Source organism: Oryzias latipes, chromosome 11 (genome assembly GCF_002234675.1).
Source record: "Oryzias latipes chromosome 11, ASM223467v1".
Lineage (NCBI taxonomy): Eukaryota > Metazoa > Chordata > Actinopteri > Beloniformes > Adrianichthyidae > Oryzias > Oryzias latipes.
In genome coordinates, this window is record NC_019869.2 from 22,896,452 (window position 1) to 22,924,441 (window position 27,990).

General features: G+C 38.5%; 1 protein-coding gene across 4 annotated transcripts; it reads right to left on the minus strand.

Moving 5' to 3' along the window:
• Positions 1-137: 137 nt before the first annotated feature.
• LOC101160178 (protein spire homolog 1) lies at positions 138-27,979 on the minus strand. 4 transcript variants are annotated; one of them, XM_011481249.3, is made up of 19 exons: positions 27,282-27,979; positions 23,849-23,880; positions 15,467-15,736; positions 13,274-13,399; positions 11,088-11,162; positions 10,838-11,002; positions 10,615-10,701; positions 9,770-9,899; positions 8,690-8,737; positions 8,402-8,553; positions 8,205-8,280; positions 7,975-8,117; positions 4,623-4,646; positions 4,211-4,255; positions 3,539-3,676; positions 3,381-3,451; positions 1,909-1,936; positions 1,641-1,798; positions 138-1,564 (listed from the first exon to the last, which is right to left on the minus strand). In XM_011481249.3, exons 1-19 carry the CDS (start codon positions 27,622-27,624, stop codon positions 1,306-1,308), a joined length of 2,370 nt encoding a protein of 789 aa, XP_011479551.1. In that variant the 5' UTR covers positions 27,625-27,979; the 3' UTR covers positions 138-1,305. The 4 variants fall into 4 exon arrangements, with proteins under 4 accessions (XP_011479551.1, XP_011479552.1, XP_020562991.1 ...); XM_011481250.3 differs by lacking the exon at positions 4,623-4,646; XM_020707332.2 differs by lacking the exon at positions 4,211-4,255.
• Positions 27,980-27,990: the final 11 nt, after the last annotated feature.

Here is a 27,990-nt window from a genome sequence, read left to right on the forward strand (position 1 = left end):
TAACCTGTATTGTGATGTTTTGTTGTATTTTAAAGAACCCTTGAAATAATTTAACAACAAATTAAAGAACCACAATCATTTTTATAATAATTTTCTTGAAAAAAACAAATGAATCACATATACATTCCACACAGAGGTCTAAAGGAAAACAGATTGTTTTATTAGAACAATGTCAGTTAACAGGCGAGTGATGCAATAATGTAGTAACAAATGTCAGAAGTATTTAAAACCATAGGATTTTTTTATTTAAACACAATGCATTTGCAACCAGACTTCAATTCTGTGAAGGGCTTGGCTATACTCATTTCATTTGGAACAACCAGCAGCTGGCAAAACTGGCAATTCCTAATTTATTTTACTTATGAAAAAACAAATAACAAAAAAAGTTGGTTTGGTAAAAAGTGCTATTTATCATTTACGAGGGAAATGTTAACACTGAATGCATAACTTTATACAACATAAAATCCAAGTACTTTGACAAAACAAAATATTAACCAATGCCATTTTTAAACATTGTACTTCATGAGTTTCATATATAAAAATTGATTTGAGTATTTTACATTTACAGCATACATTAATCCTGCATGTTTGTGCTTCTGCTGCCCGCCTTAAAACCCAAGAGAGGCAGGAAAACAAAAACCTGCATTGTACAAGAACCTCACCCGCTTTATTCATCACAAATATGTACAAAAAGTCGGTGGCTACGAAGGCATTCAAAGAAGGAAATGACGTGTTGGCACCAGGCACAGAACTGAATCTACAGTTGATCCAAATAAAACCCAAACAGAAACATTTTTTACTGCTTTACATGTAGTCTCCGCCTTATGAAATGATGGCAAAGATGCATGTAAACGGGCTCAAACTCTTGAGACGTTTGGCATAATTGTTGCTGGAAGGAAAGGAGCATTGGAGACAGACAGAGATCTGCCCCAGCAAACCTGACAGGAGGCTCAACAGTGCATTTCTGTCTAATGACAATCTTTTTTTTTTTTCCTGAGTGCTAAAAGTAAACAGGATTTGGAAAACATAGATAGCTAGCATTGATTGGGTCTTTGCACTATTTACATGATATCACTTGAGACTTTTGGCTTTCTATATCTTGCGATCCAACATTTGTGTCATCCTACCCAGGCAGCTGATTTTGACCAGCACACGCTGATTTATCACTGCCTGAAAAATGGAAATGGATTTCCCTTGTTATTAACTATTTGAGTTGTTGACAATTTTGGAATTTACGGTTTTTCCTGAGGCGGGGGAACCTTTCCAGGGCGAGAGGCTGGTTTTAATGCAAAGTCTGAGTCGGCTTCACACCTCGTTGATTGTGCGCTCCATGGGCTTGAAGTTAACCGAGCTGGACGAGGACATGTAGAAGGATTGGGTTTTGCGGTTGAGGCGCGCCCGCTTGGTGGCCATGCTCAGGCTGCGCTTGCTGGAGGTGATGATATCAGTGATGAACTTCTTGCAGTCGACGCAGACCTCCATGGTGACCCAGTCCTCCGTCAGCTCTTTGGGCAGCTGTAGCTCGTCGTGGGACCGGCCGTCTTTGCTGCCGTGCTTGGAGAACCTTGAAGGAAAAGTGAAACATTTAGTGCTTGTGCAACATGTGCACGGCTTGGGATGATGTTCATTTTGGAACGTACTTGTACACGCTTCTTCGCAGGCTGTGTCTGCTATTTGCAGATCCGAAAGGGTGCTTGTCGGAGGAGACAGAAGGACCATCAGCTTCCTCTTTAGACGATGTACTGGGACCCAGGGTGTAGATGGGCAGAGTGGAATAGGGCTTCGATGGCAGACGCATCTGGGTTTAAAAAACAATTGTTTTCAATTGCAGCACTTCATGTAATGGCTGAAAGTTGGTTTTTTTTTTGTTTTTTTTAAAGTCATAAGGGCAAACAAAAGCAATCTTACCTTTTTTGAACACTGGAAGCACACAGGCCTAAAAAAAAATTACAGCTTCAGTTTAACATTACAGAAAAAAATCCCATAAAATTATTATTTTTTTAAAAACAGTTACAAACAAAATATTTTTTTTTCTTTAGCCATTTGTCTCTTTTGTTTTCAGGAGTTTTCAAAATTCCTTAAATATGCAACCAATTTTGTCCCCAGCATGGCAGAGTGGCATACTTTACAAGAATTACTTTAAAGTACTTTATAATAAGCCAGTTCTGTAAAATAAACTGATAAAAAGCCGATTTTTACAACGAGGTGTAATACTTTTACACCTCACAAATCTAAAGGAGGTTGCACAGTGGTGTAGAGGTTCAAATTCCGGCTTGGACTTTTCTGTGTGGAGTTTTTATAGTGCAGTCCAAAATTATGTCTCATATGTCAATATAGAACTCTAAATTGTCCTTAGGTGTGAATGTATGTAATCTCTGTGGATGATGGACTGGTCAACCATTGTGGATGAACCTCGCCCTTACCCAACAGTGCCTTGGATAGGCTCCAGCAACCCAAGTGGGTTTGGAAGATGGATGGACAGATTCCAAAGACACACTGACAGGGATTTGGGGAAATCTAGCTAATTCTACTCCGGGCTTTCTCTTTCACAGCTCCACTCCAATAAATAAAAGACTTGGTGTCATATAATTCCGCCCAAGTACAAACAGCAATTAGTAATTTCTCTTTCATGATCAATTTTTCAACGGTTGGCACTTCCGTGAATTAAAAGGATGCCATTCGAGTCCCTGATTCAACTAGTTTACCTCTCAACACGCTGCACATTTTTTACTTTAAGCCCAAAAACGGATGTAGAAACCTGCGTAGCAAAACATCAAGGCGGCAGAAGCCTGAAACCCGCATTTATGCGCGTTTTCCATTGACTTTTCATTGGAAGTGGTTGCTGGAATGCACATTGCAGAGGGCGGTGTGAGTGGAGCTTCAGCTGCTGCAACAAGCAAAAAGCTTTAAGTTCTCTGCAAAATCCTGAACGTTGAGGGTAAAATATTCTGGAAACTGGGAGATTAGCAGGTCACACATGGCAGGGCCAACACTTATTTTTAAACACCTAAAGCTTTAGTTCTTTCCATTTGTAAAAATGTAACTCGTGAACTCATCATCATATGTTAAGATGAACAATTATTAGATACTAGGAAGGGACTCACTGAGCCAAGGAAGTTTTCCCACTTTTTTCCCACTGGAAGGTCGTGGGTTCAAACCCAGGCCGAGTCATACCAAAGACTTTAAAAATGGGACCCAATGCCTCCCTGCTTGACACTCAGCATTAAGGGGTTGGATTGGGGGGTTAAATCCACCAAATGGTTCCCTAGCACGGCTGTGTCTGCAGCTCACCGCTCCCCCAGGGGATGGGTCAAATGCGGAGAACAAATTTTACACACCTTTTTTGAATGTTTGTTTTAAGTACCGGGAACGTTGCTTACCTTTTGCAGAACTGGCAGGTGTAAGACCAGGTGAAGAGCGAGAATTTTTTGGTCCGACATGAAAAGCAAAGCTTTGAAGAGGACAGAGGAGGGAGAGAAAAAAACAGTCTGAGTGATGCTGTCTGAGAGATAAATCTCATGTAACGGGTCTCCTGTACCTTTCCTTTCTTGAGGGAAGTGTAGAGTTCTTTGTACTGCTGAAACTTCTCCAGCTCGGCCTTGACGAGAACCTGTCTGATGTGCATCACCTCCTCCACGGTCAGCGCCAGACCCTCCAATGGATAGCTGAACTCCTCCTGCAGGGGACAAACTCGTCACATTTATGGCCAAAAGCAGGTAAACCTGGGATCCACAGACGATCCACGACAAGAAGGTAGAGCAACACCATGTTAATGCACCGAGAGGTGTTAAAAAGAAGAACCGTACAATGAGAAAATGACTTCTACACCTATGTGAACAATACACCCATTGTTGTGAAAATGAAAGGAAACTTCACAGGGAAGTTTTTCCGTTTAAACCCCTCAGATGGCTGCAATTTCTGAAAATCAGTCATTGTTCTCTTTGTTTTCTTTAAATCCTTCTTTTTGGAGCATCTTTGAGCTGATTCTGCAGCTGTGACAGTTTACTCAATGTCTCTCCTTCAAAAGCTTCCTTTCACAGTCACAGGTTCACACACAGACATGACTCAATGATCCATTCATGTAAACCGAGTCAACTGTGTTACCCCGGCATTTCAGATGCCCCCCCCCACACACACACACACACACACACACACACACACACACACAGTGTCTTTGATAGTACTAACTGATATGAAATAACAGACATACCGTGCCCTGAGTACTGGCGGCTGCTTCCACCTGACCCGCAGACAGCTGGAACAGGACATTTAAACTGAAAACGGGCCTTATGCTCCAACAAGCTAATCACATGCAGCATGCCCGATTAGAAAAACTGAATATTAGGACCCTATCCATCCCGCATTCCATATCAAAAGCACTAAAACCTAAGGAGATATTCCTAATAGAGTTTTAACTTTAGACTCAATCTTTCCTCAAAAGGAAGGGAAGCTCAAAGAAAAAAGTGCATCAGTTTAACACTCAGAGCCACACTTGCTTCTATTTGAGATATATTCCTTAAAAGTTGTGTTTTGCTCTACCAACATCTTTCTTTATCTGACTAGCTTATTTCATTTTCTTCTAAATCAGATATTATAAACAGTTTGGGATGGACAGGAAGTACCTTGACGCCAGGATCCCCCATTCGCTGCAGCATTTTTAAAATAAAAGACAAACAAAGGCAAGTTTTTGAGACAACATAGACAGCTACATAAAGCACGTTAGTAGTATGCAATAGTGGACACTGTTGTAACTCCTTTTTGCTGTTTGTTGCAATAACACACTTGTAGCATCTTCTGAACAGCTACAGCAGAACAGCAACTTTCAGCAAATGTTTTGGAAGAAAAAAAAATCTCATTATAAACAGCTCCACAGGTCTGGCTTTATTACAGCAGAAGCCAAGAATAATCCCCCGTCCATTTAAACTACAGCAGCTATCTTGTGGCTTCAATTAGACCCTAACAACCTCAATAGAATCACACGACCGAGGCAGAGTAACACAGAATAGCAGTGATGCATTTGTAAACAAAGAGTCAGTCACAGGATGCACAGATATTCTAGACATACTTCATTTTAGGCCCAATAATGGTGGGAGATGTTGCTAAAACCACAGTTTAAACTATAATGAGCAGAGAGAAACTGTTCCTAACATTAAAAAAACTAATATTTTTGTTGTTTATAGAAAGTATAAAATACATTTAAAAAATTGATCATTACAAAAAATGTAAATAACATTTTGGAGCAATGTGGTTCTAAGAAGAGATAGTTTAAAGTTCATCTTGCTAATGAAGCTAAGTTGGAGCAACAGAAGGAACTTTTTAAAGATTATGAATAAAAAAACAGGAGATATTAAAAAAACAAGAAGAATACAATTTAAAAATGTAAAAGAAAAATAGATTTAAAAAGGGAAATGCACTTGACATTTTCCCTGTGTTGATATAATAAATATTATGCCAAAATAAAATACAAATTTGTGTTCACTTAAGGAGTTAAAGTGTTAGTTAATTATCTATTGGGGATTTCAATTCACGAAAGTCTCAAATCACAAAACTTCTTAAAAAAACATAATTTAATAATCTATATTACATATATTATAATGTATATTATAATGTATATTATTATGTATAATAATTACTATATTATTATTATATTATTATATACAAACTTATTTAGCTTATGAAACATTTTATTAAAAAGAAACCTGTGTTTTTCTCCTCATTATTAGTTTAATTCTTTACTAGAACAGGTTGATTTGGCCTAAACATGAAATCTCTGACTTTTCACACCTTTTCCTCATTTTCATTGTTTCTTTCTTTCCTTCCTTCATTTATTCAAACAAAAATGACAAATGACAGAATAAATTTAATAAAAGAGTCTTTTATTTCAACATCTCCTTTGGGAGTTGACCTGAATTCAAGGTGCAACTAAATTAAAACTTGTAAAAATGATTGTAAAACTACGGAGCCCGTTTCCTGACATTAAGATATAAAAATATATCTTGTTCCCACAGATTAATATCTTGTTCCCACAGGTTATTATGTCGTTCGCACGAAATACTATTCTATTCCCACAAGATACTATTCCGTTCCCACAAGATACTATTGCGTTCCCTCAAAATACTATTCCGTTCCCTCGAAATGATTAACTCGTGCGAACGCAATAATTATGTCGTTCGAACGCAATAATTAATCCGTTCGAACGCAATAATTATTCACGTCATAAGTCATTAACGCGGATATGCTCTCTGTACGCCGGCAAAACTAAGCCGCTTTCAGCGGTAACTTCCGTGTCTCTGTGACCCATATTCGTTCAAAAAAGGAACATGAAAAACAAAAATGATCACTTTATTACTGTCTCAATGAATATAAGAAAAATATCAAAAGATTTATGATAACTAGGCTGCTTTGTCATACGATAGCTCCTGCTAGGCTACTACTAGCTCCGCCGCAGAGCTCTTTGATGTATGCCGGCATTTGGGCAACTGGCTGGTCTGTTGTCAGACAGCTGATATTGTAGTTTAGGGTCGAATAGGAATAATAATATTCAGGACTTGTCTTTTATTAACTTTAGCAGTCAGTATCTTTACATTCGAAGCCTATTAGGCTACATGCTAACTGACTAGCCGATCATTTCCTGTTATTAATTTACGTCATAGATTTACAGCAGATACCTTCACATTTCTGTCTGTGTGTGTCTCATAACATTGCATTGAAGACACGGAGGATGTTTAGAGAACAGATTTATTTATTTCAAAAAGCACAAAAGCATCCATCGTATTCACGTTCATTCACATGATGATCTGGTACGCCCTCAGTCATCTTGCTGCAATTATTATTGCGTCCGCATGACTGACAGACAGAGATCGCCATGTGTGAAGAAATATGAGATAAAACAAAAAGAAAAGTAGGGCAGAAACAAAAAAGCGTTAAAACTAACAGAATCAATGTTAATCATTTTGAACTAGACTGGGCTTTTTAAGCTTTCAAATGCTGTTTTTTTTTTTATAAGAAATCAAAGTGCTTTAAACAACTGTTAGACAAGATAATGAAAATCACTTTTTTAGATGACACTTGAATGGATTAGAACCTTTAGCTTGTAGCATAACAACAATAGCAGTACGTCCCGTTTCCCAGGGTGCTTTGCTGCCAATCACTGGCCAATCACCGTGTCCCTGTGACCAAGGTCTAACAACAAGACCAATGATTGCATGTAGCCTAATAGGCTTCGAATGTAAAGATACTGACTGCTAAAGTTAATAAAAGACAAGTCCTGAATATTATTATTCCTATTCGACCCTAAACTACAATATCAGCTGTCTGTCAACCGACCAGCCAGTTGCCCAAATGCCGGCATACATCAAAGAGCTCTGCGGCGGAGCTAGTAGTAGCCTAGCAGGAGCTATCGTATGACAAAGCAGCCTAGTTATCATAAATCTTTTGATATTTTTCTTATATTCATTGAGACAGTAATAAAGTGATCATTTTTGTTTTTCATGTTCCTTTTTTGAACGAATATGGGTCACAGAGACACGGAAGTTACCGCTGAAAGCGGCTTAGTTTTGCCGGCGTACAGAGAGCATATCCGCGTGAATGACTTATGACGTGAATAATTATTGCGTTCGAAGGGATTAATTATTGCGTTCGAACGACATAATTATTGCGTTCGCACGAGTTAATCATTTCGAGGGAACGGAATAGTATTTTGAGGGAACGCAATAGTATCTTGTGGGAACGGAATAGTATTTCGTGCGAACGACATAATAACCTGTGGGAACAAGATATTAATCTGTGGGAACAAGATATATTTTTATATCTTAATGTCAGGACACGGGCTCCGTATAAAACAATGCGGCAGGTGTTTCCTGAGCTAATCGAACAGAGCAGCACTGATCAGAATATAATATAAAGAATATGAAGATGCGTCACTCGGACTTTAATAATGACAATCCCAGAAGCTCATTTCCAAAGATAACTTACCAGAGACTTAGAAATCTGTCTGGATGGTGCTACCAAGGGGCGGATGTAGGTTGGAGCCTCCTTCTCAATAGAGTGCCTCCTCATTGTCGTGTGATGTTTGTCTGGCTGCGGTGTTGCAGAAACAGACAGGAACTTTGGAGGACCTGGAAAGAAATTTGAACACGGTTATTAGTAATACTGACTTTTGCTGATGAATGACCCTCTTATGTGGCTAACAAACGAGGTTTTACCCTTTTTTTCGTCAACATCTTCAGGAGACGTCTCCTCGATCATGGACATGTTGGAGCTGCTCTGTGTGGTCTCCTCCTGTCAAGCAACATCCAACATTCAGACACGTAAAGCTGAAGTTCGACAGCTCTCAATGTATCAAACACGCTCTCCCCTATGAAGAATTATTGAGAAAATAGTTTTATTTTCGGGGGCTCACATCCGATTCCGAGGCGTCCAGCTCAGCCAGGGTGGGAGCTTTTAGTAACCTCTTCCTTTGACTCAATGGCTGCGGTCCCTGAATGGATCCAGTAGTGACGCTGGCCAGAGACTGAGTGCTGCCAACCAGCTTCCTCGGGGCATCAGGCGTGTCTGCGAGTCAAAAAAAAACCCATTGAGAATACAGTTCCCGTTAAGGTTGGAAACGCGTCTTACTTAATCAGGTAGATAAAGAAAAGCTGCATGAAGCAAGGATGAATCTGAAAAAGCTGTGTGGTGTGAACTTTACCTGAACTACGGAACAAGTCCTGCGGTGTGCTGAAGCTTTTCCCCGCACCTGTACAGGGGGAAAAAAAAATAAAAAACAAAAATCATACCCTTTAGTTGGAAGAAACGTGGCGATTCATTCCCAATGTTGAAACAGAACCACAGGGAGAAACTACGAGCAACAAGCAGCTATAAAGGTAGGTGCAGAATACCAGTATCTTGTTTTAGTGGTTTACAATTAGACATAAAACAGCTGTAGAGCTGAAAGCCCACAGGTAGAGGTGTGAGGAGAAGCGCCACTAAAGCAGAGAAAGATGATGGGTGCAGACACAGTGCAGAAGGATAGTCTCATCACCATGGAAACGACACGATAGCAAATTCAAACAAACATCAGATGCAAATCCAAGTGAATTGATATAGTCTTACAAGTGATTCAGTGCACGCAATTGTTTTTTATTAAATTAAACAAAGGCAATATGTGAGAATTTTAAAAACAACTTTCAGATTAAATAGGGCTCAGTTGCACTGTGCCGACCCATCTTTTCCTCAGGTACTTCAAGAACCAAAAAGAGCAATTGTGTCACACACACAACAATTAAACAAAAAAAAGTTGTGGCAAGAGCTTGCTTTAAAAGTGGTCTGGAATGACACGCACGCACACTGACGCACACCGTGATCTTTACCTGATGAGTCAAAACTGTAAGACAAGCTTAGCGGTCGCATGACTGACAGACAGAGATCGCCATGTGTGAAGAAATATGAGATAAAACAAAAAGAAAAGTAGAGCAGAAACAAAAAAGCGTTAAAACTAACAGAATCAATGTTAATCATTTCAACTAGACTGGGCTTTTTAAGCTTTCAAATGCTGTTTTTTTTTTTATAAGAAATCAAAGTGCTTTAAACAACTGTTAGACAAGATAATGAAAATCACTTTTTTAGATGACACTTGAATGGATTAGAACAGATGTTAGAGGAAAGACTGTGGACACTGATTAGTTCAGGTCACTCATGCAGGGTGGTACCCACAATCCCCGTCCAGTGTAGAGGTGTCAGAGATTTTTGCACTGGCACAAAAAGAGCTCATTTAAAATTAAAGGCTAACCCAGGCGGTTCCTTCGGATCATGTCTGGTGAAACGGGCCTGAGCTTCCTCTCAGCCTTGATGTCCTCCAGCAGTCGCTCGTGGAGGCTCCGCGGGCGAGGGGGGTGAGGCTTCAGTTTCCGGGCCGACACCTGTGAGGGCACACATCCATCTTTGTTGCTATGGTTACATTCGATGATTTTTCTGATAAAGGTTGTGTACGAATTCCCTCCCTAATCCATAACTAAGAAAACATGGAGTGTGGGACTATCTAGTGCCCTGGATTTTTAAAGTAATACGGACACCATGCTCACTACTATTAATTTCCTTCAAACGCCAAAAAGAAATTTTTCACCAATATCCTGAAGTAAAAACCTAATAAATATGAACATTTTACAAATAATATTTATGCTGTGTTCTGATGATGAAAACATGTATTATTTGTTTAAAATAATTTGAAATACACTATTTTAACCTGAAAAATCGGTCAAACGCAATGCATTGTGGTCTTCATTCGCCAATCTAGTGAGCGTTAAAGCACACTGGTTTTCTTGCGGGCTTCTGGGATATTTCTAGAGCACATTCGGACAGCTCCACAAAATCCTCCTATAGAGTGCACTATGTAGTGAGTAGTGAAGGAATTAGGACACAACCCTGGTTTTTCTTTAAGTTCCCATCATGCAACATTATAAAAACAAAAACAACCAGATGCCATTTTTCTATATTTTTCCCAGAATTTTTCTTAATGAATGTTGTTAGAGTGATTTCGCACATATGTTAAATAAATCAAGTTACTTCCCCGTGTAAACTTCAAAATAAAAGTAATGAAGTAATTTGCTGGCATTTAAAGGGTTTTGGGCTGCTTACAGGATTTAGAGGAGGTCGGGATCTAATGAAGTCCAGAATGATCTCATGAGCATTCTTCTTTAACCGTGGCGGAATGTCCCCATTCACCTGGAACAAAGGAAACAATGAAATTATGGATCTAGATTTTGATTGCAACTCTTTTAAAAGCAAAGCAGTTAACCTGTGTCTGTGTTTTTTTGTAGGTGAATCATTGTCTTAAATGATTATTGGATTAGATATTCACCATGACTTTTCGCAGCTTGTAACGCTTGGAGCGGATGTCATCCATCAGCATTTCATAAGGCGTGAGCTGGTACTCTATGGGGAGCGGGTTGTACTGACGTTCCTGTACCTTCTTCAACTTTACACCGTGCCGTAGATCTCTCATCACCTGCACCCAGAAGCGCGCCTGGACGGAAAACAAGAAGCGTGATCCAATTTCTCAATCAATTAGACGAACAGAGCTTTGTTTACAGCACGGATTCTCTTCTCACCCAGTCTGCATTTTGTAGCTCATCCAGGTCTTTAACCTGCTCCTCCTGAGTCTTACATTCCATCTTCTGAAGGTTCTTCACAAAAAAGGGAAGGAAATAAATTTGAATATTAGAACAAGGAATTGTCATGTCACCTTAACAAAGAGTGAGATCATAAGCAAAGGTGTGACTGGTGATTAAATCAATGTCTCACATGAGTTAATACCAATTTCATCTCGTGTCTGCAGAGGAAATATAATAATTTAATACTCGAGCAGTGACTTCAGTCAATCTGTAAAGAACTGATATGAGCAGTCTGAAGACAAAAGTGTAAGTCTAGAGTACATGAACACTACCGTAAAAGCCAGTCAACGCTGAAATGAGCAGGAAATGTCAAAACCTTTCACAATAAAATACCCACCCCTGAAAAATCTCAGAGGGGTGTTGCCCAAAACATTCTCCGATCAGCAAAAAAAAAAAAACAATACAAAATAAAGGAAACAGCTTATAATTACCTTCCCTCTCCGCTACACCACATTTACGACAAGACATTTGCCAAGTATTTTGTAATTCAGGTTTCTATCAAGTCATACTTTGAACAGGTACATTTGTGTGTTAGTAAACCCAGATGCAAATGTTATGGACTCCTTTCAGGTTATTTCTTATTTGGTCCACTGAATAAATAGTACTCTGCATTCACAGCCAATAAACCGCACCAGGATTCCCTTGCAAGTTCACCAAAAACCTTTTGTCTCAACTGGAATCGAGTCTGTCGGTTTTGTCACAAGTTCCACTTTGAAACTAACCTTTTTTTTTACGATTCGGAAAATTATTGTAAAAATATCTTATATAGTATTTGGTGCTATGAACTACTGTACTGTTCTTGTCTGTAAATAGGTAACCTAAGCCCTTACACTGAGCTCCTCAAATGTTTGTAAAAGACTTATTTGATTCTTAAGTCATACATAAGCCATAGAAATCATGCCACAACTAATGTTCACACACTGAATGAATCGGTTTTCTCAGTTTAATTCAGTCAGAGGAAAGCAGTGCATCAGCACAAGGGAAAGAATGTCATGTTGATTACTGCAAGCTTTTTGTTTTTCATTCATTTCCATCATTGTTTTCAAAGCCATCATCCATAAATGCTGCTCCTTCCAATTACAGTCTCTTTTTTTTCCATGGTGCAAATCTGCTGCAACAAATAGAAGTGATAAATGAAAGCGTCACACAAACCATTCACATTCAGTTTACACTATACACTAATCTGCCATGTTCGGGTTAGTTAGCTTGTGAGAATATTATTAATTGATTTGTCTTGCAATTCATTTTCTGTAGATTCATGGAAATCTAGAACTCATGCCAGAAGCCTCACGCTCCTGTCTGTACGGAAAGCACACTGTAGTAAAGTCTACTTATGGAATAGTTTATGTTATATATAAATGAGAAAGATTTACACACCAATATATGTCAATTCTGAAGAGTAGGGATGCAGTGATACACTTTCCTTCAAGTTTTGGGTATTGGTTTTGTTTCGGTTTAATATATGATTTGTGTATTACCAAAAAAAAGGTAAAAACTTTTTTTTTTAAATCACTTTTTTTTTAAATTTCCTACTAAAAGTAACAAAGACGTAAGACTTTTCATTTGACTTATACTAAGCCCTGTGTAATTTTAATGAAAAAATAAACACTAAATTCTTCTTAAATTTAGCACAACACGTAGGGGTGTGACAATAACCGCATCAACACATCATTGCGCGTTTTCTTTTTTTTTTTAAAGTTCTGCATATGGTGCGTGATCAGAACTATAATGAACACATTAAACACATTCATCTTTGCTGTTAATTTACTTTTTCTGCTAGTCCTGTATTCAGACTTGTTCTTCCCTCCCTGCGCGGCGCCTCTCACTCCCTCTACGCGGCGTGCGCTCCCTCTATTTACACACACGCGCGCGGTTTCAGAAGCACATGCACATCCTCATTCTGCAACAGAAGTTTCCGTCTTGCGAGGAAATACGACAAATTTACTGCGTTCTAATCATTAATTTCCATTGTATTCATTTCCATTACAAGCTGCATGTGTTCTTGAGTGCCCTGCCCCGCGTTCTTCATGGGTGTCAGGCTTCATGACTTCAGACAAACTCTCTGAAGTCTTTATGACTGAGCAATATATAATAGTCTGAGAGGATTCTGTTTGTTTTTTAACCTCTTTGGCGCTTTTGATCTTCTCCAGAAAAGTGTGTAGTTCTTTGCTTTCTGCATACAGAGCCCGGCACACCGCTTGGTAATGGTTTGGAGCCTCTGATGGGCTGGGTAGATGGGATGAGCATATCTGCAAAGATAAAGAACAACTTATTAGAACTTGAGACCAAAGAATCATCAAGTAGATGCTATTGAACGCACAACTGTTTCAAGTAAAGGCTGTTTTCAAAACCAATTTAATGAATGAATCCTTTTTCCCACACTGTCAAATTGAAATGATTAAATCTATATTTGAATTGATAAAGATGCAATATTAGTAAAAAAGAATGACTTGCATTTAAGAAGGTACCAAGATGTGTAAACAACTGGACCAAACTAATTTTAGTTGGGGTTGTCTTGGCTTGCATCAATACTGACAATAATGCCCGACTGACATTATCCAGCAATCTTGTGTAAAGTGCTGGTGTTTAAATGATTACAACGATAATGGAAAGTATCTGTCAGAGTAACTGGTGCTCCCCTGTTGGTTTAGAGAAACCAACAGGGGAACCAGATGGAAGACATATTTGTGTGAGTAATGGGCTTGGCTGGGTGTCGTCGGGGGGAAAAAATGCAAAGATAAAGTAGAAATTTGAAAGTGAAAATATTTGCTGACATTATATTATGTGCTTTATCTCTTTAAATAGAAGTTAGCCTAAAATAGGAAGTTTTGGCACGTTTTTTCCCCATTTTTTTTAAAGAAGTCCTCTTTTTTCAGCTTCTTGAAATCTTCTCTGCGTCTGACACAGCAGGGAGCAAAGGGAATGACACAGGAGGTGCTAGGCATTCAAGAGAATTGCTAGAGGCATTAGAGAACAGGTTGGACATGAAGTGGAACCACCCATTTGAGCATCGAGTCTGCTTCTATATTTAGAAGGCAAAAGCCATTAGGATTTCTGAGACTATTGTTTGTGTGCATTGAATTACAAAGGAATCTTTCTGAAGCAGCTTGAATAATCGAGGTAAAGTGTTTGCCTCCAGTGTTGTGTTTTTTTCAAGCTGATTTCAAATCGAGTTATTAAGCATTCTAAACATCTCTCCGCCATTTCAACTCAATAGATAAAGTGATCAGATAGAATATCTATAACACAAACGGCAGTGAAGGACTAATCAGGTAACATTGATCAACACTTTTTCATGAATCACATTTGGTATGAACTTGTACTCATCACCTTTTTCGTGTGATGCAAAACAATTGGATCAGCCAATCCCCAGTGAGTTATCTTCCTTAAAACCCGGTATTGTTGTTAGTGCCAGATGAGCTAATCCCACTACTCAGACACTGCAGAGACTTTCTCATACGACTATCTTAAAGGTCATTTAGCAGATGGATTGAAAAAGAGAAAATATTCCGTCAGCAGCAGTTCTGGCAGCAGAAACCATCATAGATCCAAACAATTAAACTCATTTAAAATAACAGAGGAGCAACCAAAATGAAAAAGAAAGACTTTTTTGTAATGTAGTTTAACCATTTTCATCGGCTTGTTCAAACTGAAGAGGAAGACTGGATCCATCAGTTAAGCAGGTTGCAATGCTTAAGCCAGATACTCACTGGGCATGTGACGCATGTTCAAGAACGTGCTCAACATGGGTTATTGAACGCACGTTTAGCCCATGGTGTTCACACTGGACAAGCAGGGAGGGGCTTCTACTTCTTTATCTACCGTTTACTGGTGCATGAAGAGGCTTGGTGCAAAATGTCAAAGTGGTGCAAATCTCCTAAAGTTAGCTCCTAGCCTCTTCTCTCACAGCTCTTTTCCAAAAAATAAAAGATTTAGCTTCATATAATTCTGGCTGGGCACAAACAGCAATTATAGAGCTCAAAAGATGTGCGTAGGTTTGGCGCATACACATGCGTTTACACAGACTTTTCTTTGGAAGTGGTTTCTTAATGGCGTTAAAGAGTGTGCTGTGAACGTAGCTCAACAGCGAATCATAAAAAAGATCCTGTGATGTGACTGGTTAATTTCAATACTTGTAAATGCACAGATGAATAGATGCGTGTATTTACTGGTATAGTGGGTATCACGTTCTATCTTTACAGACTCTATAATGTTCAAATGTTGTTTTGAAGTTTTTTTCCTTTCAACCTGTCAGTTGATTTGAGAATATCTGGCATTCAATGTTCCAAAAACCGGCCCCCCGATGATGTACGTACCGCGATGATGTCCTGATAACTCTGGATGCTGCTGATTGTGCCGACTGAGCTGACAGAGGTGAGCTCCTCTTTGCCGTCGTCTTCCTCGCACTCTTCCTCCTCCTCCGTGGCTTCATAGCCCTCGTCAGGACAGGGGTCGTTCTCCTTTGCGTCAATGTTGGTCATCATGTCAATCAGGCGCTCCAGCGGGGGGCTGAGCTCTCGCTCTTCGTTCTCCTTGAGGCCATAATCCAGAGCTTTGTAGATCATGATGCCCAGGGAGTCAATTATCTGCAGGAAAAATTAAAAATGGATGTTGGGTTTTGAAGAATAACACGTACATCTTGAAACAAACATGAGGTCTTTCAAAAAAATGTAATCTTTTGGTGATATCGATGCGCGTACAAATAACAATCACACAAGTGAATCCAACTGCTTTTGATAAAAATACATTATAAATATATTTCTAAACCATAACTCCCTACAACTGTCCAGAAACATGGCAAACCGATCCACCAAAGGAGCACAGGGAATGCAATGGGATACCACCCACCCAGAAGCTCAGACAGTCCCACTCAATGGACCTGCAACTGCAATTCTACCAAACACAACAAAAGTGAATGTGTCATGGTTACCATGTTCCTCCAAACAACATACTTCTTTCAGTTCTTTTCATCGCCCATTGCCTCTAATTGAATGACAGAATGATGAGCCATTCTTCTGCTGCCTGTTCAAACACACTTCATATTCAAAACCGAGACTGAACAGAGCCGTCCTTTCTCTTCGGCGTGTCCGTTTGGCCCACAGCCGCATTTCCTCTCCAGACAAATTCATTTGTCACTGGAACTCAAGTGCATATTTTCCTAAACAAACTGTCTCATGCCGTGTCTTGTTTTCAATGCTGACACGAAAGCTTGTGACACCACAGGCCCCGCTAGTGCGTTTCCTTCTCTTTCCATACACGCCTGTTTGAGAAAGGGAGGCGGTGGGTGTGGCCTGCTGCGCTTGACGGCAGAGAACGGAGAACACCTGTCGGGAGTCTGATTCTTAAACACACACAAAAAGAAACGGAGCACGCCCAGATGAGCTAAATGCAAAAACATCCCTCATATGATTAGGGGACACCAACTCCATTGATTTTTAATAAACTAAATAAAAAGGTAAAAATCGGACAAAAAACTTTTAGATTGTTAAAGAAAGTTAAAAAGAAAGGCAATTTCACTACCCATTTACCCAACGTCCTTTAAAAACATCTTATTTACCACTCATTTCAACTTTTTAGTATACTAGATACATTTTAAACTGGTATAAAGCTGTTTTTTCAAAATAAAATAAAAATCAAAGCAAAATCAATGTTCATATTGGCTCCAGGTGATGTTATGGTTCTTTTTTGGAAAGCTTCTTGTTTAGATTGTACTCTTATTAGTTATATTAAAAAATGTTTTTTAGATCAATTATTTTAATAAAGCAATTTATACTGAAAATGAACAACGGTATATATGATAAAGCCCACATTCAGGTTATTCAAAACTCCCATTAATGAAATGTATTTGTTTAAAATTGAAAACAATTAAAACCACAACAATGTTGAAGCAAGTTCATTACCAAATTGTTACTGTAGCTATAAAAGCCTACATTTTAAATGATGAAATGCTTTGTTTTCATGAACTTTTCAACTCCACATGCCCACAAAAAAATGAATAACTAAAAGGTAATACCAAACAGAAATCAAACCGAAAACTGATGTATTTTATCTTAGTCCAAGTTTCCTCCCAACAACACTAAATGGGATTCTAACTGTCAGTAAAAGGCGGTAAAGGTCAAGCATCTGAGTGCATTTTGTGGTCGGAGTTAACTCTAAACAGCAATTACAAACTGAGGTGGATTGTGTGTGTGTGTCCAAAGATTTATCACAATCATTATAACAGCTAGTTAAGTGAAAGAAAATAAATAAGCAAATACATGTAAAGGATGGAAATAAATACTGATTATGCTGGCGTGTAAAACTCACACCATTATGTAACCATAATAACATTACCGACACTAACTCATTCATCTCCACTATCTGGTCATAGATCCAAAATGTGGCGTTTATCCACCATCTCTGCGTGTGGCGGGTAATCCAGCACCAGAACAAATATCCTATTCCTTAGTGTCTCATTATGTAACGTAATAATCCATCTGCAGGACATCATGGACTGAAATAAAACAGCAGACAGGGAGATGAGGGAATGCTGAAGCCACAGATTAGGAGGAAAAACTACACATTCCATTTCACAATAGAAAGCAATCAATTAAGGAATGTTTAGAGCACCGGCCAACACAGAAACAGCTTTGGATAATTAACTCTGAAGAGGGTCAACAGTAGCTATAAAGCAAAGTATTCATTTAAACAGAGTTAAGTTAATTAACCTTATGTGTGACACCGTTTATAGCAAGCATAAATAATTAATGTCCTTTTTCAAGATCGATGGTCGAAGTAAACTTCACTACCACAGTACTGTCATCATTAGTTTCCTTCTGGGAAGCAAGAAGGAAGCCGAATGGCAGATCAGAAAGAAAAAAAAGAACACTTGGTTTGGTTTTCAGTTCACATCAACCTCATGTGAACATGTGACTCAGGGGAACGATGCAGAGAGGCAGAGGAGAACAAGGAGGTGAAGGAAGGAGCCAAATATGCAGATTTTAAATAGGAGGAGACAGCCGGAAGATCCGCTGCTGAGCCTCACAGACCGCTACAGATGAATGGCTTGCATGTTTTTCATTAGACGTCCGAGAGAGGATCTCAAAGACAGTGCTTGGTAAAATGCAGCAGAAGAAACACGGTCACAAAAAAAGGCTGTTTTAGAGCGAAGCTTCCCTGATGCACAAGTTCAGAGAGAACGTGAGCTACTAAAAAATATGAATGCGATGAGAAGTTTTCATTAAACAGAAAAGCATCCTGCGCTCATAAACGCAACAATTCAGTTTTTTAAAAAATGTCAAATCAAACAACTGAGGTCTTTCCAGTCACAGTTTGGAGTTTCATGCATAGTCCATGTTACACTGACTTCTTTATTCGGTGGATTAAACCTCAAACATTCAATTAAGAGCCAAAAATAGACAAATGAGGATTTTCTGATCCAGAAAAAGAAAAGGCAACTTTCATTAAATGTTCCTTCCTTGTTTCAAAATCCAATAACATTGGTATACCATCTGGTTATTAGGGTTTATGTGCTCAAGAACACCACATTTTCCCAAAAGTGCTCCATAAGAAATGTTACACTTAACATTTCATTAGCAAATCATTTAAAAATTCACCAGACTTTAAAAAAACTAGTAAAAGTAAAAAAACTACAATCAAAATGTTAACCCTCACATGTCTTGTGATGCTAGACTGTAAAGATCTATTTATAACATAAAAGAAAATGCAATCATATAATGCATTACGTTCTAGAAGTAGATGTAAATAAATGTAACATGGCAATTAAATAGTAAAGTATAAAAAGATTAAAGAAAAATGTGAAACAGTTACATGATATGAAGCATTAAGATTCATTTATTCTTTAAAATTTTTAATTCTATGGAAATCTACCTTTAGTTTTCAAATAAAAATTTGCATGTTCAAAATATTGTAATCAATCCGATTTGAAACATAACTAAAGAAAATATACGCCTTAAAAGAGTAAATTTTTCCTTTATCCAATACTGTGCAATACTACTACTAATAATAGTGGATTAACACAAATAGTGCAGCCCTTTTTGTACTTTTTAACTGTAATCACTTAAATTTGGGTGTAATTGACGAAGCATGACATCTAAAGAGATTGCAAAGTTCTGGCCGGGGCAGTTGTTGTCTTCTCTGCAGCCGCTTGAGTTCCCCTCATCAGAAGAGCCGCATTCAGCTTTGGCTGCAGCAGTAGAGCAAAGCCATCACAACACAGACGGTTACATAACCGCGGCTAACCGAGGGGGCTTCCACTGCAGGAGGATACGCAGTCTCTCCTCCTTCAGTGTGCCGCATCACCCCTGTAGTTCAAAGCAGGACACATTCATCTGCTGCTGTGGCATACATGCTGCAGAAAACGCTGAGTTTGCATACGTTGAATAAAACAACAGGAATGTACATGGTTAAAAAAAAAAAAAAAAAAGAATGTCCCTGCAACAGAAAGACACTGTTGAGACACAAACTTGATAAAGCTGACTTAAGGCAGGATATTAAATTACTTTAAGTAGATTAAAAAAAAACAAAGATGTGTAAAATTTTTCGTAATACCTTTTTTTTAATAGAAACATTTTTATAGCAGCTAGGCCTGCACAATATACCGCAAATTTATCGTTATCGCCACATCAAGCTGTGCAATATGCATACCGCAAAAGACTGTGAAAATCGCAATAAATGGTTACCTCAAATGTGCAAAAACAAACTCATGGCAGCCTGAAATATTGAACAAATGAAATTAATCCCTTTATGCATTTAACCAATCGGAAGGACCCGTTTACCTTGTTGATCAATCAGATGAAGCCCTTTAATGTTTGATGTTTGCCTCCTATGTCGACAAGGGTCATTTGAAGTATAATTGTTAAACTGTTGCAGTAAAATCGAAATGATGTTTTTGATTGTTTTGCTTTTTGTTTATATGCCACAAATTATATCATTATCGCGATATTAATTACCAATATCGCATTTCGCGAGTTTTCCTCATATCGTGCAGCCCTAATAGCAGCAAAACAATTTAATAAACAAAATTCTATTTATTGCATTTTTTGGACTATATGTCACTCAGGATTATAAATCCCAGCAGCCAAATATAAAATAAGAAACAAAATTCATATATAAATTTGCACTATAAGTCGCACTTTTGAGAGAAATTTATTTAACAAAACACGGGAACAACGAACATTTTATCTTGAAAGACAAATCACAATAATGACTGAATATCTGCACGCTTCACTACCGTAACGCATTGATGCTAATTCATTGATGCTTCATGAAACATCGGAAATCTTTTAAATTATCGCACTATATGAACAACAATTATTAAGATAATTGTAGCAAAATGAACATGCTATATGAATATGCTATTTATATCACTTCAAATCACAAAATCTGTTGAACTTTTCGTCCTCTGATTTGGAACAATTCCATCAAATCCGGCGTCACCCTTCTTCTTCTTCTTCTTCTTCTGCAGCGCTGTCTGTAGCAAATACTGAGACACACAACTACAGTGCCCTCTAGTGATGGATAATCTTTACTTTTTTTAAACATCACATATAAGTCGCTCCAAACAAAAATGCTGTGACTTGTGCTCAGAAAAATATGTTTTGTAAGACACATGGAAGCTGAAGCGGACAGCACCAAAACTGGTCCTCATAGTTGTAACTTCGAATTTCAGGGAAACGGGGCACAGAACGTGCAGCCTGACATCAGAGCTGAGCGACAGAACGCCTTTGTGGCGTTGGCGCACAAAGATACCAACGGGGAGAGACAGCCAGAAGCTGCACATGCAGACACATGCAGCCCCTGTTCAAACAGCTGCAGAGCTGCATACTAGTCAAGAAGCTGCACTCCAGCAGTGGTAAAAAAATAATAACATGTTATATCAAACATTAACATGTCCCATCTTAAATTTTAAGTGAAAATAATAAAATTGTAACTACTATAAAAAACGTTTAGCATGGTATTCGATAGTAATTATCCTGGAGGAAAATGGAGCTAAACGGACTTTAGGTGTTCTGGTAAACTTCAATGGCTTTAAGTGGATAAGAAAATAATCACACCTTAATCTGCAACTGAGGACAAACTAGGTTAAGCTCATTTGCAGCCTTCAACATAAAGTTCACGTCAGATCTCAAAATACAAAACTTTTATTTTGAACAAAACAAAGCAAAAAAATCACAATTAGTTTGGGGATCTTGTTCTTTCTTATTCTTATTCTAAATTCTTATTCTTACTCATCGTAGGATGAGATGCTGTGCACGGCAGAGTGGTGCTAGATGACGAAGCAGCCCGACTGCGTCTCCAAGGGACACAACAAACATTTAGGTGTACGGGGATGCCAGCAGAGTGAGAACATTGGCTGCATGTTCCTCATTTTCCCCCCAAATCATCTGAATGCACTTAATGTGAAGGAAAAAGCAAAACAGGAAATTAAGAGTTCAAGCTACTGCAGAAAGTCTTGGAAAATGTTATTACATTTAACTAAACACATTGAGAAAAAAATGAAGGCAATTAAAATGAGAGTTTACACTACAGTGTACAAACTTAATTCTACCATATAATTTAATAAGAGCAAGGGATAAAGAATTAAGCTGAAGTATAGAGAATGGATCAGCTGCACTTCAATGACAACAGAGGATCATGAATGCAGCTGCAAAGGGATTTTTTATAATTGCTTAACAAAGAGTGGGATCAAAGCAACTAAAAACTAAGCTTTGAAAATCAAAAACAAGCAGGGTCAGAAACACAAAAAGAAAAAGAGATGGCAAGAAAAATCTGTTTTTACATTTCTTTTTGTAGATTGGCATCTGATGCGACGTTCACACTGGCCTAAGAATTATATTGGCATAATACTGACTACTTTCAATGAAAAATCTATGTAAAGGCATGCAAATGTGCATTTGTGGTTTCCTTGTTCTAAACTCTTGTGTTCATGCGTTGCTACGCAAGTTTTTAAGTCCGTTTTCAGGTTCTACGTACCAAAAGCGCAGCTGTTGAATGAATGCGTGTTAAAAGTTAAACCAGTGGAACTTTGACCAGTGAGGGACTCCAAATTGGTGGCGACGTATGGATGGCGTCCCCTTTAAATCACAGGAGAGTCAACCATTTGAAAATTAGCCATGGAGGATGAATTCTTAATTGCGGTTTGTGCCTGGCCAGAATTATACAACATCATAAACCGGAAAACACCACAAATATATCAGAAAAAGAAGAAGCCTGGAGCAACAACATTTATGAGCTTTGCACAAACACTCTTCTAACTGTTGCTAGTATGTAGCAATAGTCCAGTACGCACACCACATGCTAAAAGTGCATTCAATAAGCAGTGATCAGCGCGATCTTGAACGCACATCACATTCCCAGTGTTTACGTAGCATAAGAATCTGCTGAATCAAAATGAATAAACATAAGGAGTAGAATCCAAGTTATTATCTTTTTTCTTGACAATAAGCAGAATTAACTATGTTCAGCAAAAGAAACAGCATTTGGGACCTGTGACAAATCATGGGAATAACTCGTCTGCAGCATCGGAACTAATTCAACTTCAACCAAGTTCCATCAGTAAAACGATTGTATATAAGGTTTTATAAACTTTAAAAGATTAGGAAAACTAAAAAAAATGAGCTTAACCTCCTTCAGCTGATGGAAAAGCCATCTTTTATTATCTCATCAGACGTGCTTTTGTTTATCAAGCTGTCCTTTAGGTCAAGTACATTAACCTATAGATGTCCTAAATGATGTTGCAGGTAACTACAGCTTTGTTGAGCTGTAAACACATGACAGTCAAACATATTTTCAACCACCAGACTGACGTTATGCATGCCCCTTTTTAAATCTCCACCATTGTGCAAGGTCACAACAAAACAGACACGCCCTCTAAGTGTGACCAGGAGCAAATCCTGCTTCAACCCTGGTTTAGACCAAAGGAATGTTGTTGTGTGTGTGTGTGTGTGTGTGTGTGTGTGTGTGTGTGTGTGTGTGTGTGTGTGTGTGTGTGTGTGTGTGTGTGTGTGTGTGTGTGTGTGTGTGTGTGTGTGTGTGTGTGTGTGTGTGTGTGTGGACAAAGAAACACCCATGTTGAACCTTTGCCGCTTCAGTTTCATCAGATGAGTCGACTTAAGCTGAGAAGACCCAAACTGACAGTCAGCTGAGGAAGAGGAATGTTTCCCTCAACCTAACCAGTCAAAGTACACAAGCTGTTCAAGCTTGGAATCAAGGGAATTCCAAAACCAAACAGGAAGGACCGTCTGACTGCTTTAAGTTGACTGACGAGTTAGTCTTGGTACACATAATAAAAGGTAAGACTTTTTCCTGCTAATGGGATCTTGTAAAACTTCCTCCGCAGATTGCTTCCGTCGTGACTTCTGTGGGATGTTAAATGTGTAAGCAATGCACTTCTTAGCCAAAAAAAGAAAAGGAGCAAAGATGCTCTATCTTGAGTGCAGAGCTGCGATAAAGTCGTGAAAAAGGAGTGTTATTGATGCAACACACACTCCCACTGATTTCACGTTTGACACATCACGGGTCAGAACGGGGAAACAGTTGAAATGACGGCATGCTATTCATCCCATTTGAATAGAAAGTGGAGTCCTTGCAAACTCTTTCACAAATAGCAGGTTTATGTTGGACGATAAAGGTCTGCACATAAAAAAATCATTTCCATAACGATCTGTAGCAATGGGGGGGGGTTGATGTGAACTCACCTCCAATGATGTTGACGCTGGCTGATATTTATCTGCAACGACAAAGCAAAAAAAAATAAGGACAGTTGTTTACACTCCAACACTGAAAGACGAGCACAAAAGAAACAACAATAAAAATTATGTAAACATAAATTCCTGTCAGGAAAAAACAGAAAGCTAAGGATCAACCATTACAAACACAAAATAAGTAAGGATCATCGTCTTTCTTTAATTGCAAAGCTCCAAGACTGTTTCACACCTTCATCTGATCTTTTTCCACTATGTATTGAAAAGAATGAAGAAATAAAGAGCAATTTGTCTTAACTTGTTATTTATTTGTCAGTCTCTACAATGTCAATAACAAGAACACATTTCTTCACTGTGTAAGTCAGTTTAGAAGCAATAGCAAACATTCACATTCAAAAACACAGAGCTCTTGTTCGATTGGAAATTCTGTGGTCGGTGGGGCTACCGAGCCCGACTGACTCATCTCACTCGGATGAGTTTTATTTCCGACGTTGTAACCAACCTCAATGGGAGAATCTGAAGCCTCTATAAGCCTGTGTCCAAATACGGGAGTTTTCTAGTTTTGCCATCGCAAAAACAAAAACAAAAAAAAGGCAAAAGTATGTCCTGGATATCATCTTAAAATGATAGTTCAAAGCTTGAACCTTAAAAGAATAAATTCCCTACTAGACAATATAAAAGCCCTTTTAGTAAAGCATGATTCACCTTAATGATTTTCACACAAAGTACAGAAGCTTTGTGCTTTCGACAGTTATTCCAGCACAAATAGTTGCTCATTCTGCACAAAAAATGAACTCGTTCATGTTTTTTCTGCCGCTAAAGAAGAAGCCTTTAAAATTTCAGGCATTTACCTATTTTCCCCATTGCAAAAAAACAAACAAACATGAAAACCATGTTTCGAAGTTTAAACATTATTTGTTTTGCATTAATAAAACTACTTTCTGTTAAGAAAAAATAAAAGCACTTGCAAAGCTCACTGTATCATCAGTTTATGATTTCTCAGATAAAGCAAGATTCAACATTACTAACATTCAAACACAGTACAAAAGCTCAGAAAAATGGTGCTTTCTATAGCTATTCCAGCACAAATATTTGCTGCTTTTACACTAAAAATTAATGTTTCAATGGGCTTTTATGAGCATTTTTCTACCCCTAAGGAACAGCCGCTCAGAAATGATAACAATCTGAACAATTGTCACCTGTAAACGCCGGAGAGTTACGTCACGGATGAAAGTACAGTACAAACAGAACTTTAGCACCGGCTCAGCATTTAAAAGTTTAATTAGGGGTGACCTTCTGAGAAAAAAAGAAAAGATAAGTATTATTTTTATTTGAAGCCAATTCAAACATTCAGTCAGAATAAATGCAAAATAATTCGATTTAAATTATCATTTGCACTAATAAAAAACAAAACTGTACCTTTGCTAAGAATAATCATCAAAGCCTGCGTTCTGTTAGTTCTCTATCTGATTAAGTGTGTGACAAAACTAAAAAAATCTCATGTACTTTTATGATCAACATGCCTTGGTGGGTGTAATATAAGTGGTCTAATCACGCTACTTTCCCACTGGTTTACACATACATGGGCTATATGAAGGTTGCATAAGCGCTGATTCTCTGCTGGATTAGACATTTTCCAGAAGCTTAATAGGTCTCACAACTCTCTCATCATCGGGCCTAATAAGAATCAGGACAGAGGCCCGGGCTCTCTCAAAATACCTCAGTCACAAGCCAGGGAAACAGGACAAAATCTCCTCAAACTTATCTGCAATCAAGTTTCCACAGTCTTCACTCATCCAGAAACGGCAAACTATGTTTTTATTTTATTTTTTTGGAAAAGCAAAGACGCTCATCAGATCTCACTCAATCTGTTTGGATTGTGAACCCCCTTATCATAAACTCTAAAAAACACGGCTGATTAGCAAAAATCAGCCAAAAGGAAGAGAATCTGGACTGAACCAGGAAGGGGGATCAAGTGAGGCTACTATTTTTTGCAGAAGTTAACCAAACATGTGTTGAGAGTCAACCCTCCACCTGCCGCTCAACCCAACTGATCTGCACACACAATACTGGAATGCAGTTTAAAAAAGAACAACACAGGAATCTGATGCATGGCGCACACCTGAGATGGTGCCAACTTAAGCAAATGCTTTTTCTAAATGCTTCACATATTACAGCCGCAGTTCTTGGCTTAAAAACAACAGAGTACCCTAGGAGTCCAATCTGTTCTCGTTTTTCAAAAAGATTTCAAAATTTCAAGATTTCAAAGATTTCCAAAAAGTCCCATTGTACTTTCTGCTTATAATAATCCTTTACAACCTTCATAGTGTGTCTAAGTACATTAAAGCGCAGCTCCATTTTTAAGATGACAATAAAATGTAAATTTCTTTTTTTCCCGTGATTAATTTATAATTAACTGTTCAAATTTTCAAAAAAAATGAGAAACAACAACAAATATGATTATAAATTTCCTTGCATGTTAACTTTTTTTGTCTTTTTTTCATTGAAAAATAAGTACAAAAACGTATTAATACGGGCACTATAAAAGAAGCACGTTTATGGGAATTGACAAACTACCGGTACATTTCTGCTGAAGTCCTGGGTGGTTCTTATGCATACGCAAATATCTGGTTGTTTGAAGAGTCTGGTAAATTAGATTGTAATCCTTTCTAAAGTCAATTTGTTTAGATCCACCTAAAATGTGTCATTCAGTCAACCAAATAAAAAAGGCACACCCTGCAGACCTGTCAAACCGGCAGTAATGAACAAACCTATGGGTGAAACTGCTGGTACTTTCTTCTCAAGGTATTTCAACTACAACCTGTGCCAACATATTTTTTAATTTATATACAATTTCCCCCCAGACTTCAAGACTGAACATTTCCCCCTTTAAATTATGACAAACCCAAATTAAATTTACTTTTACTGACAGATTATGCCCATAATTTTTTTATTCTATTAGACATGAACTGAAATCTACTGAAAAGAAAAAGCAACCAATAAGTTCAAGATTAAATTAAGGTTGATTAAATGTGAAATCTTTACGCTAAAACCTAGTTTGTTATGTTATGAAGATATTTTTTCACATTATTAGTGACTTTAGTACAAATAACATTTATTATATAAGAAGTGTTTTCCTTTAAAGTATTTCAAATGTAGATTTTTAAATGTATATTTTTTTTTAAAAACTCAGCCCTAGCAAATATCAGATTTATTATAAGGGCCAACAGGTAATAATTGACTCATCAATCAATAATTGATTATAGATCAAGTCAACACGTCGGGAGGCTGGCGGCCACAACAACAACATGGCCTCTTCTTCTCAAAGATGCTCCTGTCGCTGGTCAGGGATCTGGAGAACTACAACCACCTGAGAAGGTTCGGTCGCAGCTGATCGAACCCGTTTGGGTGGCACCTGGTTCGTTACCTGTGTCGCCTTCAAAGCGCAGCCTCACGGTCCCGTCTCTCGCGATGCTCACATTCCCGGGTCCCTCGATCCTCCTCGCTGCGGAGGCGCCCGCAGGTTTCTGCCCCCTCCGCCAGGGTTTTTGCGCTAAACTCCGACAGCACTGGTAGCACACTGCCCATGCCTGCTCCTCGTTGATCGGCTGACTGTACAAATTGAGGATTTGTTCCAGGGAGACGTCCTCGGCTCCGTCGCAGCAGGAGTCCGCGTTTGGGTTCTTCTCGGCGTTCAAATCCGCGGCGAAATTCCGGCCGATGGTTGGCGAAGCCAGCATTCCGTCGCCGGTCCCTGGTCGCTTAGCCATCCTCAAACCATGTTGGTTTCATAACATGAGAGGGAAATAAACGGGTAATGTCTCCGAGACGCTGCGCTACATCGCCGAAGCGTCTGTCACACAAGTGAGTCAGTGAGGCAGGAGGTGCGCCAACTGTTCGCCGCGAGAGAAAGACTTCCGTGTGGTCCCTGTGCCCGCCAAGTTCTCTACCAATCAAATTCATTAGGAGAACTGGACTGAATGATCCCTCCCCATTCGCGTTCCAAAGTTTAAAACTAGTAATTTCTGTTTCAAAAAATACAAAGGCTCAAAAAACGATTAACATCTGTGAATCTTTTGGATTGGTGATATGAGTTTATTCTCGTATGTATTTCTTGTTTTTCTTCTGTTATTTCT